Below are 13,336 nucleotides of genomic sequence, written 5' to 3' on the forward strand. Positions count from 1 at the left end.
AATAAGTATTGAACACTTTACCATTTTTCTAGGTAAATATATTTCCAAAGGTGCTATTGACATGGAATTTTCACCACATGTCGGTAACAATCCATACATACATAGAAACCAAAACAAATACGTTCAGAAATTAAGTTATGTGTAATAAAATGGAATGACACAGGGGAAAAGTATTGAATACATGAAGAAAGAGCGGTGCAAAAAGCTATGGAAAGCCAAGATCGAGCTAAAATCTATCAGGGTTTAGAAAGCAATCCTGCACTTCATCAGTGCAAATGAATATCAGCTGGTTCAGTCTCAACTGATGGCCTATAAAAAGGTGTCTCATTACCAAGGTGTCACACAAGAAACAACTCATGATGGGTAAAAGCAAACAGCTCTCTCAAGACCTTTGCAACCTTATTGTTTCAAAACATACTGATGGCTTTGGTTACAGAAGGTTTTCTAAATGTTCCTGTAAGCACTGTTGAGGGCCGTAATCCAGAAGTGGAAAGAACATAATTTCACCATAAACCAGCCAAGAACAGGTGCTTCTTACAAGATTTCTGACACAGGAGTAAAAAGAATTATCAGAAGAGTTGTCCAAGAGCCAAGTACCACATGTGGAAATCTTTAGAAAGACCTGGAATTAGCAGGTAGAATTGTTTCAAAGAAAACAATAAGTAATGCCTTCAACTCCCATGGCCTGTATGCACGCTCACCACACAAGACTCCATTGCTGAAGAAAAAGCATATTGAAACTCATTTAAAGTTTGCGGCACAACATTTAGACAAGCCTGTAAAATACTGGAAGAATATAGTCTTGTCAGATGAGACCAAAATTGAACTCTTTGAATGCCATAATACACACCATGTTTGGATTTCAAATGGCCCTGCACATCACTCCAAAAACACCAAACCAAGGTTTGGAGGTGGGAAGATCATGGTGTGGGGCTGTTTTTCAGAATACGGTACTGGCCAATTTATATGTTTTAAGGAGGGATCAATGGAAAAATGTACCAAGACATTCATGATAAAGATTTGCTGCCATATTTCAGGACGATGAAGAGGAAATGGGGGTGGACATTTCAGCAAGACCATGATCCCAAAAACAAAGTCAAGGAAACTCTCAATTGGTTTTAAAGAAAGAAAATAAAGCTGCTAGAATGGCCCTGCCAATCACCTGACTTGAATCCAATAGAAAATCTATGGAAAGAACTAAAGGTCAGAGTTCATAGAAGAGGCCCACCAAACCTTCAAGATTTGAAGACTGTGTGGAAGAATGGGCCAACATCACACCTGAGCAATGCATGCAACTAGTTTCTCAATACAAGAGGCATCTTAAAGCTGTCATTACCAACAAAGGATTTTGTACAAAGTATTAAATACAATTTAGTTAACGTGTTCAATACTTTTTCCCCTGTGACATTCCATTTTGTTCCCCCTTTTTTAAGTGATCACATTCCCTCTATTCCCTGCTGCATAGAGAGGTGATGGAGGAATACAACAGAAGCACACTGACCTTCCCAGTGAATGGCTATGCAGGGAGGGCATGTAAGCACAAGCCTGATCGTTGGTAGAGAGCAGGCTTAGTTACAAGCACAGCTAGAGAACTGACCATGTTGTGCTTCCATGCAAAGTGTGGCCAGTTTTTAATAGGAGAGCCTAGGGACTGGAAGGAACACCAGGGATTTCACACAAAAGAGACATTACAAAAAGAACAGGATACATACAAGTAAATTGTACAGCAGGCACATATCAGGAATATGAAATGCTGGGTTTACATATTCTTTAAGCCTAAAGTCCATGCTGGCCATTCCATGATTTGAACAACACTGAAGAAATGACACTTTGCTACAATGTATAGTAGTGAGTGTACAGCTTGTATAACAGTGTAAATTTGCTGTCCCCTCAAAAAAAAACATAAATGTCTAAACCACTGGCAACAAAAGTGAGTACACCCCTAAGTGAAAATGTCCAAATTGGACCCAAAGTGTCAATATTTTGTGTGGCCACCATTATTTTCCAGCACTGCCTTAACCCTCTTGGGCATGGAGTTTACCAGAGCTTCACAGGTTGCCACAGGAGTCCTCTTCCACTCTTCCACAACGACATCACAGAGCTGGTGGATGTTAGAGACCTTGTGCTCCTCCACCTTCTTTTTGAGGATGCCCCACAGATGCTCAATAGGGTTTAGGCCTGGAGACATACTCGGCCAGTCCATCACCTTTACCCTCAGCTTTTTTAGCAAGGCAGTGGTCATCTTGGAGGTGTGTTTGGGGTCGTTATGTTGGAAATATTAAATATTTACAAAAATTTAAGGGGTGTACTCACTTTTGCCAGATGCTGTAGCTTGGAGGTATGTTTTGGGACATTATCTTGCTGTAGGATGAACCCCTGACCAACTAGGCATATTCTAGAGGGCAGGGCCGGACTTACCATTGGGCTTGACTGGGCTCAAGCCCATGGGCCCTGCCCAATAGGGCGCCCCGCCCATTTATGTTTTACTGAAGGGAACTGTTATCTATGATTTTCCCAGAACGCATCATCTTTTCCACTTATTTTAAACTGCCACATCAGTTGAGAAGCGCCCTGGACGGAAGGTTTACTGTTCCACTGTTCCGGTGTCACTGGGTAGTGGTACGGCCCCTCACTTCCTGTTTCCCCTGCCAGCATTGCAGCTGGTCTGACGTCACTGGCAGGTGCAACCATCGGCTGTCCCCACAGAGCTCACCGGCACCGCTTCTGTCTTTCCATCCATTGGGGGCTGGGCGCCATCCAACCGGAGACAAATCAACCGATGTAAGCTCATCACCCGACGGGACTTCAAGACCCTCTACAACGACTGTACTAACGCCAGGTAAGTCACCCTAAATACCTACCTATATCACCAGCATCATGTTAGCAACAGTGCTTCATACCTCTGTCAGTGCTGCCTATATCAGTGCAATGCATAACTTTATATACTGCAGATCAGTGCCTCATACCTCTTTTTTGTGTCATGCATAACGTTATATACTGCTCCAGGTCAGTGCCTCACACCTTACTCATTGGAATTTTATCCCCAGTGCCTCTGTCAGTGTGATTTTATGGTCTGTGCCTTATGCCTCATTCAGTGCTAGGTGGAACTTTTTATGGTAAGTGCTTCAGGCTTCTGTTAGTGCAAGGTGCTACTTTATGGTTAGTGCCTCATGCCTCACTCAGTGCAAGGTGCACTTTTATAGTAGTCCATGTCTGATGTCTGATCCAGCAAAGGGCCCAAGACTAACATGCTTCCCTCTCCAATCCTATTCAGTGGTCCGAGGAAAGGATGGCAACTTCAAAGCCACATGGCTAGATGGATCAGGCAGGCCATCTCTTTAGCATATGAGCAGTCAGGTACCCCGGCCCTGCTCATCTAAAAGCTCACTCTACGAGATCGCTGATAGCCTCTTGGGCGGAGAAGGCCGGAGCGTCAATAGATCAAATCTGGCGAGCAGTCACGTGGGCAAGCTAGAATATCTTCCTGAGACAGTACAGAGTAGAGCTGTTGTCACCTCAGGACGTGGCATTTGGCAGAAAAGTTTTACAGGCAGTAGTCCCGCTTTAAGGTAGGCCTGAGTTTTTTGCTCTTTGTCACAGGTGTGCCATCCTGGAAGATGACTGGAGAAAAATACCAGTTACACTTACCTTTAATGGTGTTTCTAGGAAATCTTCCAGAACGGCAGGCTTACTTCCCACCCGTTTAGTGTTGGTTAATTCTTGAAGAATTTCCCCTTGTGCACTGGTGTAGGTTAATCATTTTTCACAACTGAGAAGCAGGAAGAAGGGTGTTTTTTTTAACCTTTTAACCTCTGTTGTTGATTGTGTTTCCTGTCAGGTGGGACCATTAATCTCTCAGGTGTGCTGTCCTGGAAGATTTCCTAGAAACACTGTTACCGCTAAGTGTATTTTTTTTGTTTAAATCTCAATAAAAACTGGAAAAATTGGGGTGTTCTAAAACTTTTGACTGGTAGTGTACCATGTCTGTTGACCCATGCTGGACATGTGGTGTTCATATGTTTTGGGTGTCTTCCCATTCATGATTAACCACTTGACAACCGAGGACGTCATATGACGTCCTCGACTTTGTGCGGTGATATCTGAATGATGCCTGCAGCTACAGGCATCATTCAGATATCACCGTCTTCAGCTGGCGATTCTCTGCACGATAAGAACGATCAAAGCGGCAGTTCCGCCGAATGATCATTCTTATAGGCAGCGAGAGGGGACGTCCCCCCTCCTGCCGCCATCCGGTGCTTCTCCGGGCTCTCCCGTGCCATCGGGGGCCGGAGAACGAATCGGCCGGATGGTCACCAGTCATCTCTATGACCGTCGGAGTACCCAGAAGTAAGCAAAGCCGCAATCGCGGCTGTTGGCATGAGATCAGTGAATTTTTTTTCACAATCTCATGCTTGTAAGCCTGGAGGAGAGATGTGGGGTCTTATTGACCCCACATCTCTCTATAAAAAGGACCTGTCACAGTGATTCCTATTACAAGGGATGTTTACATTCCTTGTAATAGGAATAAAAGTGATCAAAAAAAGAAAATGTAAAAAAAAAGTGTAAAAATTAAAAAATGAAGTAAAATAAAAGTAAAATATATATATATTTTTTTAAACGCCCCTGTCCCTGGTAGCTCGCGCTCAGAAGCGAACAAGCATGTAATTCCCGCCCACATATGTAAACGCCGTTCAAACCCCACATGTGAGGTATCGTCGCATGCGTTAGAGCATGTGCAACAATTCTAGCACTAGATCTCCTCTGTAACTCGAAAATAGTAACCTGTAAAAAAAATTAAAGCGTTGCCTATGGAGATTTTTAAGTACTGAAGTGTGCGCAATTTTAAAGCGTGACATGTTAGGTATCTATTTACTCAGCGTAACATCATCTTTCACATTATACGAAAAAATTGGGCTAACTTTATTGTTTTGTTATTTTTTAATTCATGAAACCGTTTTTTTCCCCAAAAAAAGGCGTTTGAATTTTTTTTCGCAAATACTGTGCGAGAAAAAAAGTTGCAATGACCGCCATTTTATTTCCTAGGGTGTCTGCTAAAAAAAATATATAATGTTTGGGGTTATGATTAATTTTCTAGCAAACAAATTTTGATTTTTACATGAAGGAGAGAAGTGCCAAAATAGGCCCAGTGGACAAGTGGTTAATGGGCCTCCAATACACATACATGCAGTAAATAATACCACACATTGTCTTGGTAAAATTAAGTCAGAAATGTTATTTGGTGCATAAATGCTTGTAGAGGACCCAAAAGAAATTAAGCTGCAAAGGTGAAAATGTGATCTACAAAATAGCGCAAGATAAACTTATTTCATCAGTATCTAAGATAAACAATGGTGAATACATTTTTTGTCAATTCCAGGGTTTGGGTTCCTTCAAAATAAAAAAACTTACAGTTATAGTATATGACATCACTAGACTACTGCAATAAAACCAATTATACAATTTAAAGTCTAGAGAGATAAAATCTTGTGAGAGATCTGCATACAGAAGTTTAATTCAAAGTGCCAGTGACAATGGAAATACTTACATATGTAAGAATCTGAACATATATTTAGCTGCACAATTTACATTATACTTTGTGGAACAAGTAGCAAAGGTTTAAAACACAGACAAAGCCAACTGCTTATCTTTTGTCTTACTAATCCATAACAATTTTACTTTGAGCCTTAAAAGTAAGGTTCTTACTTAATGGAGTATAAATGTGGAAAACATAAATGTAATGCATGAATAGCAAGCAATTAGCTTAGTTAAGCTTCAGGAAGACAGGTGAACTAGCTAGGTTTTGTATAGGTATAGAGTCAACATTACAAAAACGTATACTTGACTTGCTAAAAGAATTTGTTGAAAGATTTAAATTCTCTATCTAGCATAAAAAAAATTAAATAAAGTATAAGATGCACACTACAAAATAGTGTTGTATTTTGATACATGAAAAATAGGGGAAGAGTATGACGCTATAAATCTAAAAACGTATACATGATTAGATACCCAACTCCTATTTAGGAATTAAGGTCAATACACATGTCATTATAAGTCCATGTAGAAGAGTATACACAATCCATGTTATATGGAAACCGCAATGGAAATTAAGTAGCCAAAGTTCCTGAAAGAGAAAAAAGAAAAAAAAAATCTGTCATTTGCCACATATATATATATATATATAACAACGGCTATATACAAAATACTATTTTATACTATTTTTGTGAATGCATGACCGAGAACTATGCTATGGTTTTATTACATTACAGCATGATCGCTAGGGTGCACACAACTAAAATTGTGGACATTTTCAGTGTTATATGCATACCACCCTCCCCAACATAGTTTATATAACTGTTTAATTAGTTTGGTATAGATAATACATACATTATTTAAGCATAGCATAAAAACAAAATGATTGTAAATTTTATGTTATGTTAACCACTTAAGCCCCGGACCATTTGGCTGGCCAAAGACCAGAGCACTTTTTGCGATTCTGCACTGCGTCATATTAACTGACAATTGCGCGGTCGCGCGACGTGGCTCCCAAACAAAATGTACGTCCTTTTTTTCCCACAAATAGAGCTTTCTTTTGGTGGTATTTGATCATCTCTGCGTTTTTTTTATTTTTTGTGCTAAAATACTTTTTGCTATAATAAATATCCCCAAAAAATCTATACATTTTTTTTTTCCACAGTCTAGGCCGATACATATTCTTCTACATATTTTTAATAAAAAATCGCAACAAGCATATATTGATTGGTTTTACGCAAAAGTTATAGCGTCTACAAAATAGGGGTAGTTTTATGGCATTTTTATTATAATTTTTTTTCTACTTGTTATGGAGGTAATCTGCAATTTTTATCGTGACTGCGACATTATGGCGGACACATAGGCCACTTTTGGTGCTATTTTGGGACCATTCACATATATACAGCGGTTAGTGTTATAAATATGCACTGATTACTGTATAAATGTGACTGACAGTGAAGGGGTTAACCACTAGGGGGCTAGGAAGGGGTTAAGTGTGTCCTAGGGAGTGATTCTAACTGTTAGGGGAGTGGCTACGAGTGACACATCACTGATCGCTGCTCGCAATGAGAGGGAACAGACAATCAGTGACAGTGTCACTAGGCAGAACGGGGAGATGCTTGTTTACACTTGCCTCTCCCCAATCTGCAGCTCTGTGACCTGATCGCGGGATACCGGCGGACATCGAGTCCGCGGGTCCCGTGGGTACGGTCACAGTGCTCGTGGCAGGGGAAGCGGCGCTCGCTCGCCCACACGGCGGGAATTTTAAAGTGAAGTAGATATACGTTACTCTGCCCAGCTGGGCCATTCTGCCGACGTATATGTGCAGGAGTCGGTCATTAACCGGTTAAAATGGTTTAAACATATTTTTTTAATTAAACCTGTAGTTACAGCTATTGTAGTCTAGTAGAATAAATTCTGTAGCATTTATTTTTAAAGACTTACATCAGCCAGCTTCTGAAATTTCCACTTTTGGTAGAAACTGAAGTTGAATGAACTGTTCCCCATTTCTCTATGGGACTTCGATAGTCATGCACTTAAACCAAACTGCACTTTGCCTATTCAGTTGAAGGCAACAGGTTTGATATAATGCCCCCTTCACAAAGGCCAAATGATAAAAGTACCACAAAAAATACAAGATGGAGCATCTTTGACCATCTGAAAGAACCCACAGAATCCAAGCCCAAAGGGTTAGGTCAAGAGCATTAAATAAATAAATAAAAGGAAATCTTCTGCGCTAGCCAAAATGAATAATAGAGAATCTAAACCAAGGAAAATGTGTAATCAAATGAGAATGCTGCTCAAATCTAAAAGTGTACAAAACACTTGAAAGTGTAAGAGTAAGTAAGAAGTAAGTGGAGTAAGAAGAAAAAAGTGATGAGCGCAATCTCCTACACACTAAACATGAAGGATTATATATGTGTATAAAAATATAAACATATAAACAGTTATAAAAAGCAGTAAGTGTACCAATAAAGTGCAGTAAAATATGTGACTAACAGCAAAGGCTAATAGCCAGTGAATGATGATGGTAATACAACTACCAAATGGTGATATAGAGTGACGATGTATCAAAAGAAACAAAAAAAAACAAAATCCAAACAGTGAATAAAGTCCAATAATAATAGCTGCCAAATGAGTGCTTCAGATAGATCCAAAACATAAACTGCTTCAAATGCAGATCTTCTTGGTCACTGGGCTCACATAGCGCTTACCTCCAACCTGAGGGTCTTGAGCATAAAGTAGCTGAGACAAGCTTACTGGACAGATGGTATCTTTGGAACTGTATCTTCTCAATATTCCTGGTGGTAGTGCTGGTCTCCAGCGAAATGGAGGCTCGTAGTAGAGTGTAGTGATTAACCAGAGGAAAAAAGCAAACAATATGCTCCCATCGTGAAGTAAATAAGAACAGGCGAATTTATTAATAAAAATAAATGCTTACAAGCATAAGACAACTAAACGCATATAAAATGAAACTCCAGACGGATAGGCGGGCTCCATGTCACTTCCGGTCACGTACGATGCTCCTTACGCGTTGCGTCACGTCCTCTGATGAAGTCATGTGACGTGACTCAACACGTCTGTCCGGAGTTTCATTTTATCCGCGTTTGGTTGTCTAATGCTTGTAAGCATTTGTTTTTATTAATAAATTCGCCTGTTCTTATTTACTTCACGATGGGAGAATATTTTTTTGCTTTTTTCCTCTGGTTAATTACTACACTTTACTACGAGCCTCCATTTTGTTGGAGACCAGCACTGCCACCAAGAATATTGAGAAGATACAGTTCCAAAGATACCATCTGTCCAGTAAGCTTGTCTGCAGCTACTTTATGCTCAAGACCCTCAGGTTGGAGGTAAGCACTCTGTGAGCTCAGTGACCAAGAAGATCTGCATTTTAAGCAGTTTATGTTTTGAATCTATCTGAAGAACTCATTTGGCAGCTATTATTATTGGACTTTATTCACTGTTCGGATTTTGTTTTGTTTTGTTTCTTTTGATACATCGTCACTCTATATCACCATTTGGTAGTTGTATTACCATCATCATTCACTGGCTATTAACCTTTACTGTTTTTCACATATTTTACTGCACTTTATTGGTACACTTACTGCTTTTTATAGCAGTTTATATGTTCATATTTTTATATACATATATAATCCTTCACGTTTAGTGTGTAGGAGATTGCGCTCATTACTTTTTTCTTCCTAGGTCAAGAGCATTGCTGCTCTCTGACACTCAGTCCACATGCCACTGCCTAATTTTGCAGTACTTACTTCCATGATTCCAAATATGACAAACATAATTAAAATCTTTGCTTATCTTTGTTTTTTAGATATATTAGATGAATACCCATTGATGAACAATGAGAAGTTTTCTGTTCCTAATACACTATTGGAACTTGCTTTCCACTTTTGACCACTGGCAGAAAAGGACCAGTATGTTAATGACCAAGTGCTAAGGGAGTAAAGAAGGCAAGGTGAAAGAGCAAAGAGATTAGAAAGATGACATGGGAAACAAGAAAAAGCATTACCCAATTTTTATGTTATAAGGCCTCATGAATATGTAATATTTTTTTTTGCCTGGTTTAACAGGTGTATACAAGCAAGCACCCAATCGCTATAGACTTCTGTGTTTATGTAATCAGTACTCTGATAGGTATGCCTAGAAATGATACACAAGCATAAACCTTTGGATACATTCTACTGCAGCTGTAAAGCCTTGAATCCCAACCTTTTTTTTTACAGGAAAGTTTGACCACATCATGGTAGTGTTTAATATTGTCCGCAAACCCCATCTCATACATGTTCTTAATTACTTATCACTTTGATGGGTAGCTTAATGCCCCGTACACACGGCCGGATTTTTCGAGAAAAAAAGTCAGACGGGCTTTTTGTGTGTAGCCTCCATCTGACTGATTTTTTTCAGAAGTCCGACGGACCTTAGATAGAGAACCTGTTCTCTTTCTTTCCGTCGGACTTCGAACTGACTAACGGCAGACTTTTGAATGGTCAAAAGTCCAACCATGTGTACAAGTCATTACTGACCATTACAGGGAGAAAGAGGTAGTGAAGTGTTGAAGCTTGCTGGTCAGAACTATCAAAGATTCAGAGCTTCATGACAAGTGGTTAAAACTGGTTGGTATGTACAGGTGCATCTCATAAAATTAGAATATCATCAAAAAGTTAATTTATTTCAATAATTCAATTCAAAAAGTGAAACTCATATTTTATATAGATGTGTTAAACACAGAGTGGTATATTTAAAGCATTTCTTTCTTTTAATTTATATGATTATGATTAACAGCTAGCGACAACCCAAAATTCAGTATCTCAGAAAATTTGAATATTAATAAGACCAATAAAAAAAGTAATGTTGGCTTATGAAAAGTATTTCCATGTACAGTATAGTATGCACTCAATACTTTTGGGCTCCGTTTGCATGAATTACAGCATCAATGTGGCATGGCATAGAGGCAATCAGCCTGTGGCACTGCTGAGGTGTTATGGAAGCCCATTTCAGCTCATCTTCCTCTCGACAAAACTCCACAGATTCTCTATGGGGTTTAGGTCAGGTGAGTTTGCTGGCCAATCAAGCACAGTGATATCATGATCATTAAACCAGGTATTGGTAATTTTGGCAGTGTGGGCAGGTGCCAAGTTCTGGAAAAGGAAATCAGTATCTCCATAAGGCTGGTAAGCACATGGAAGCACAAAGTGCTCTAGAATTTCCTGGTAGAGGGCTGCACTGACTTTGGACTTGATAAAACACAGTGGACACCAGCAGGTGACATAGCTCCCCAAATCATCACGGACTGTGAAAATATGAGTTTAATTTTTATAATTTAATTACTGAAATAAACGTATTTTCTTATGAATTAGAAAATTTGTGAAATTAATGAAAGTTCACAAATTTAAAGAAGAAAGCTTTTAGTATGAGGTTGACCGTCCCTAAAGTGTATGTATGGCCAATATTTATTTCTGTCAGTGTTCCTACTGGGTAGATTCACCCTCTCTATTTGTCCTGGTGGCCATAATCAACAGGATAGGAAGTCATAGGAAACCAAACAGTTGTAACCAGATGAGGAGGTGAAAGGAAATTTTTAAATGGGAAAACCAGTTTTGTTAAAAAATAGTGGGGGAATAACCCACAGTTTGTAAAGATGCAATATAACGTCCTACTGTTTCTATAGGAGCAGGAAGTGAAGGAAAATCTCATCAATGGAGCCCTGACAGGGCTTTAACCCTTCCTAACTAAAACAACAAAAAAAGTTCTGGCTATACATATGTTTAATGGATCCTTCAGGTTTGGGATAGTATAATCAGTCAGTGGCTGAATCAGTCTATAAGGCCCACCCAAAATTGCAAAATCAAATGGACTGAGCTTTAAAGAAAAATAGGCAATTAAAACGTTTCTTACATGTGAAATACTGGTTAATCACTTTGATCCTGGCCTGTTTTCCTGCTTCAGTGTTCTCCTCTCGTGAAACAGGTGGCACTGGTGGTGGTGCTTCTAGATCATCAAGGATGTCAACATGCTGATTTCGACTGACAGCTAAATTGTGTAAAATGCAGCATGCCAGTATAATCTGTGCTCCCTTTTCTGGAGAATACTGTAGTACACCCCCTGACCGATCAAGACACCGGAATCGACTTTTTAGAGAACCAAAGGTGCGCTCAATAACTAAATGGGCAGTCTTCTGTGCTGCATTATAACTCTTTTCTGCTTTAGTTTTGGGATATTTTATAGGTGTGAGAAGCCACTCTGTCACGGGATATGCATCATCACCTGCAAAGAAAAACAACATTTTGTTTTTACTTGCTTGAAAAAATGTATATAAATAATTGCATGTATACCCAGTCTTCCATGATAGATTCAATACAATATAGAAATATGGTTAGAACTGCCAAAAACCAATGATTCACAAAGCATTTGTAATCATACTGAGCCGAAGACATTACTAAGCAGTTATTAACTAGTGTACATCTGTATAGCCAACTTGTGCGTAAAGCTGAACATCGTGCAAGTATCTAAATATACAGGTAAAATACTTATGTGAAAGTTATTATACCTTCCAAAAAATGAGTCATTTTGTTTAACCGGTCTTGAGGTTAGCACAGCCATTGTGGCCACTTTTCTTCTCTGCAGTTAAGCCAGTGTTTCTCAATTCCAGTCCTCAGGCCCCCCCAACAGGTCAGGTTTTCAGGATTTCCATTATTTTGCACAGGTGATTTGATCAGTTTCACTGCCTTAGTAATCACCACAGCCTTTTCATCTGAGGGAAATCCTGAAAACCTGACCTGTTGGGGGGGCCTGAGGACTGGAATTGAGAAACACTGAGTTAAGCAATACATCCAGGTAACCTCCCAGCTAGCGTTTGGACATCAAAGGAAATGCAACAAACAGAGGAGGTCATCCTTTTATTCTTTCCTACTATTTCTTGAGAACACATCTGAATGGAACAGTCTGAATGACCCCGAGAACTGACCCTCCCTCTTCTATGCCCTACTGCTGCTGTACAGTATTCTAAAAGGCTGGTAACAAGATGGATTCAGGAACCTACATAAGTGGAAATTAAAACTACATTTAATGATGTCCCATGAAAACCTCAACATCCAAAAACACCATTCCTACTCTTCTCCCTGGGTACATTATGTGCAGACCGTGGGAGCCCATCCCTGTTCCATTGCATAATCTGTTCATGAAGCAACAGACAGCACACTAGTGATGTTATTTTCTTTTCACAAATCAGTCCTTGTTGATGCATTTCACCCTTACAGACTTAAAGGGGTTGTAAACCCATGTGTTTTTTCACCTTAATGCTCTTCTGGCAGTCAGTTGCCCCCCAGCCCCCCGTTTTACTTACCTGAGCCATGGAATTCACTCGGCGGTGACGTGCTGTCCCTCTCTTCATGGGGTCCTGGCTCTTGATTGGATAGATTGATAGCAGCGCAGCCATTGGCTCCCACTGCTGTCAATCAAATCCAATGACAAGGGTGTCGGGGGGAGGGGCCGAGTCATACATTCGGCAGCTATGACTATTATTATAATGATAAGACTACACACTCATATCATATATTCATGTCCATTTGGGGAGGGACCCCAGAAGTCGCAGATCTGGGCCACACTGTGCAAAACAAGCTGCACGGTGGGGTTAAGTATGACATGTTTGTTATTTAAAAAACAAAATAAACAAAGCTTTACAATTACTCCACCACTAGGCTTGTGAGGGAGAAACACATCAGAGATGGCTATGCAGCATGTGTTCAGATTATATTTAATCAACTAATAAATGCATAAATAATGGGCC

General features: G+C 39.7%; 1 protein-coding gene across 3 annotated transcripts in view; it reads right to left on the bottom strand.

Moving 5' to 3' along the window:
- Positions 1-5,482: 5,482 nt before the first annotated feature.
- Positions 5,483-13,336, bottom strand: part of LOC120914049 (putative nuclease HARBI1) — a 30,821-nt gene continuing 22,967 nt past the window's right edge. For all 3 annotated transcript variants that reach the window (XM_040324499.1, XM_040324507.1, XM_040324492.1), the window contains exons 3-4: positions 11,446-11,814; positions 5,483-6,121 (exon numbers count right to left, since the gene is read on the bottom strand). In XM_040324499.1, the coding sequence (XP_040180433.1) occupies positions 6,120-6,121; positions 11,446-11,814 (371 nt within the window). In that variant the 3' untranslated portion in view covers positions 5,483-6,119. The remainder of the gene's footprint in view (positions 6,122-11,445; positions 11,815-13,336) is intronic.

The sequence above is a fragment of the Rana temporaria genome, chromosome 1, assembly GCF_905171775.1.
Source record: "Rana temporaria chromosome 1, aRanTem1.1, whole genome shotgun sequence".
NCBI classification, from domain to species: domain Eukaryota; kingdom Metazoa; phylum Chordata; class Amphibia; order Anura; family Ranidae; genus Rana; species Rana temporaria.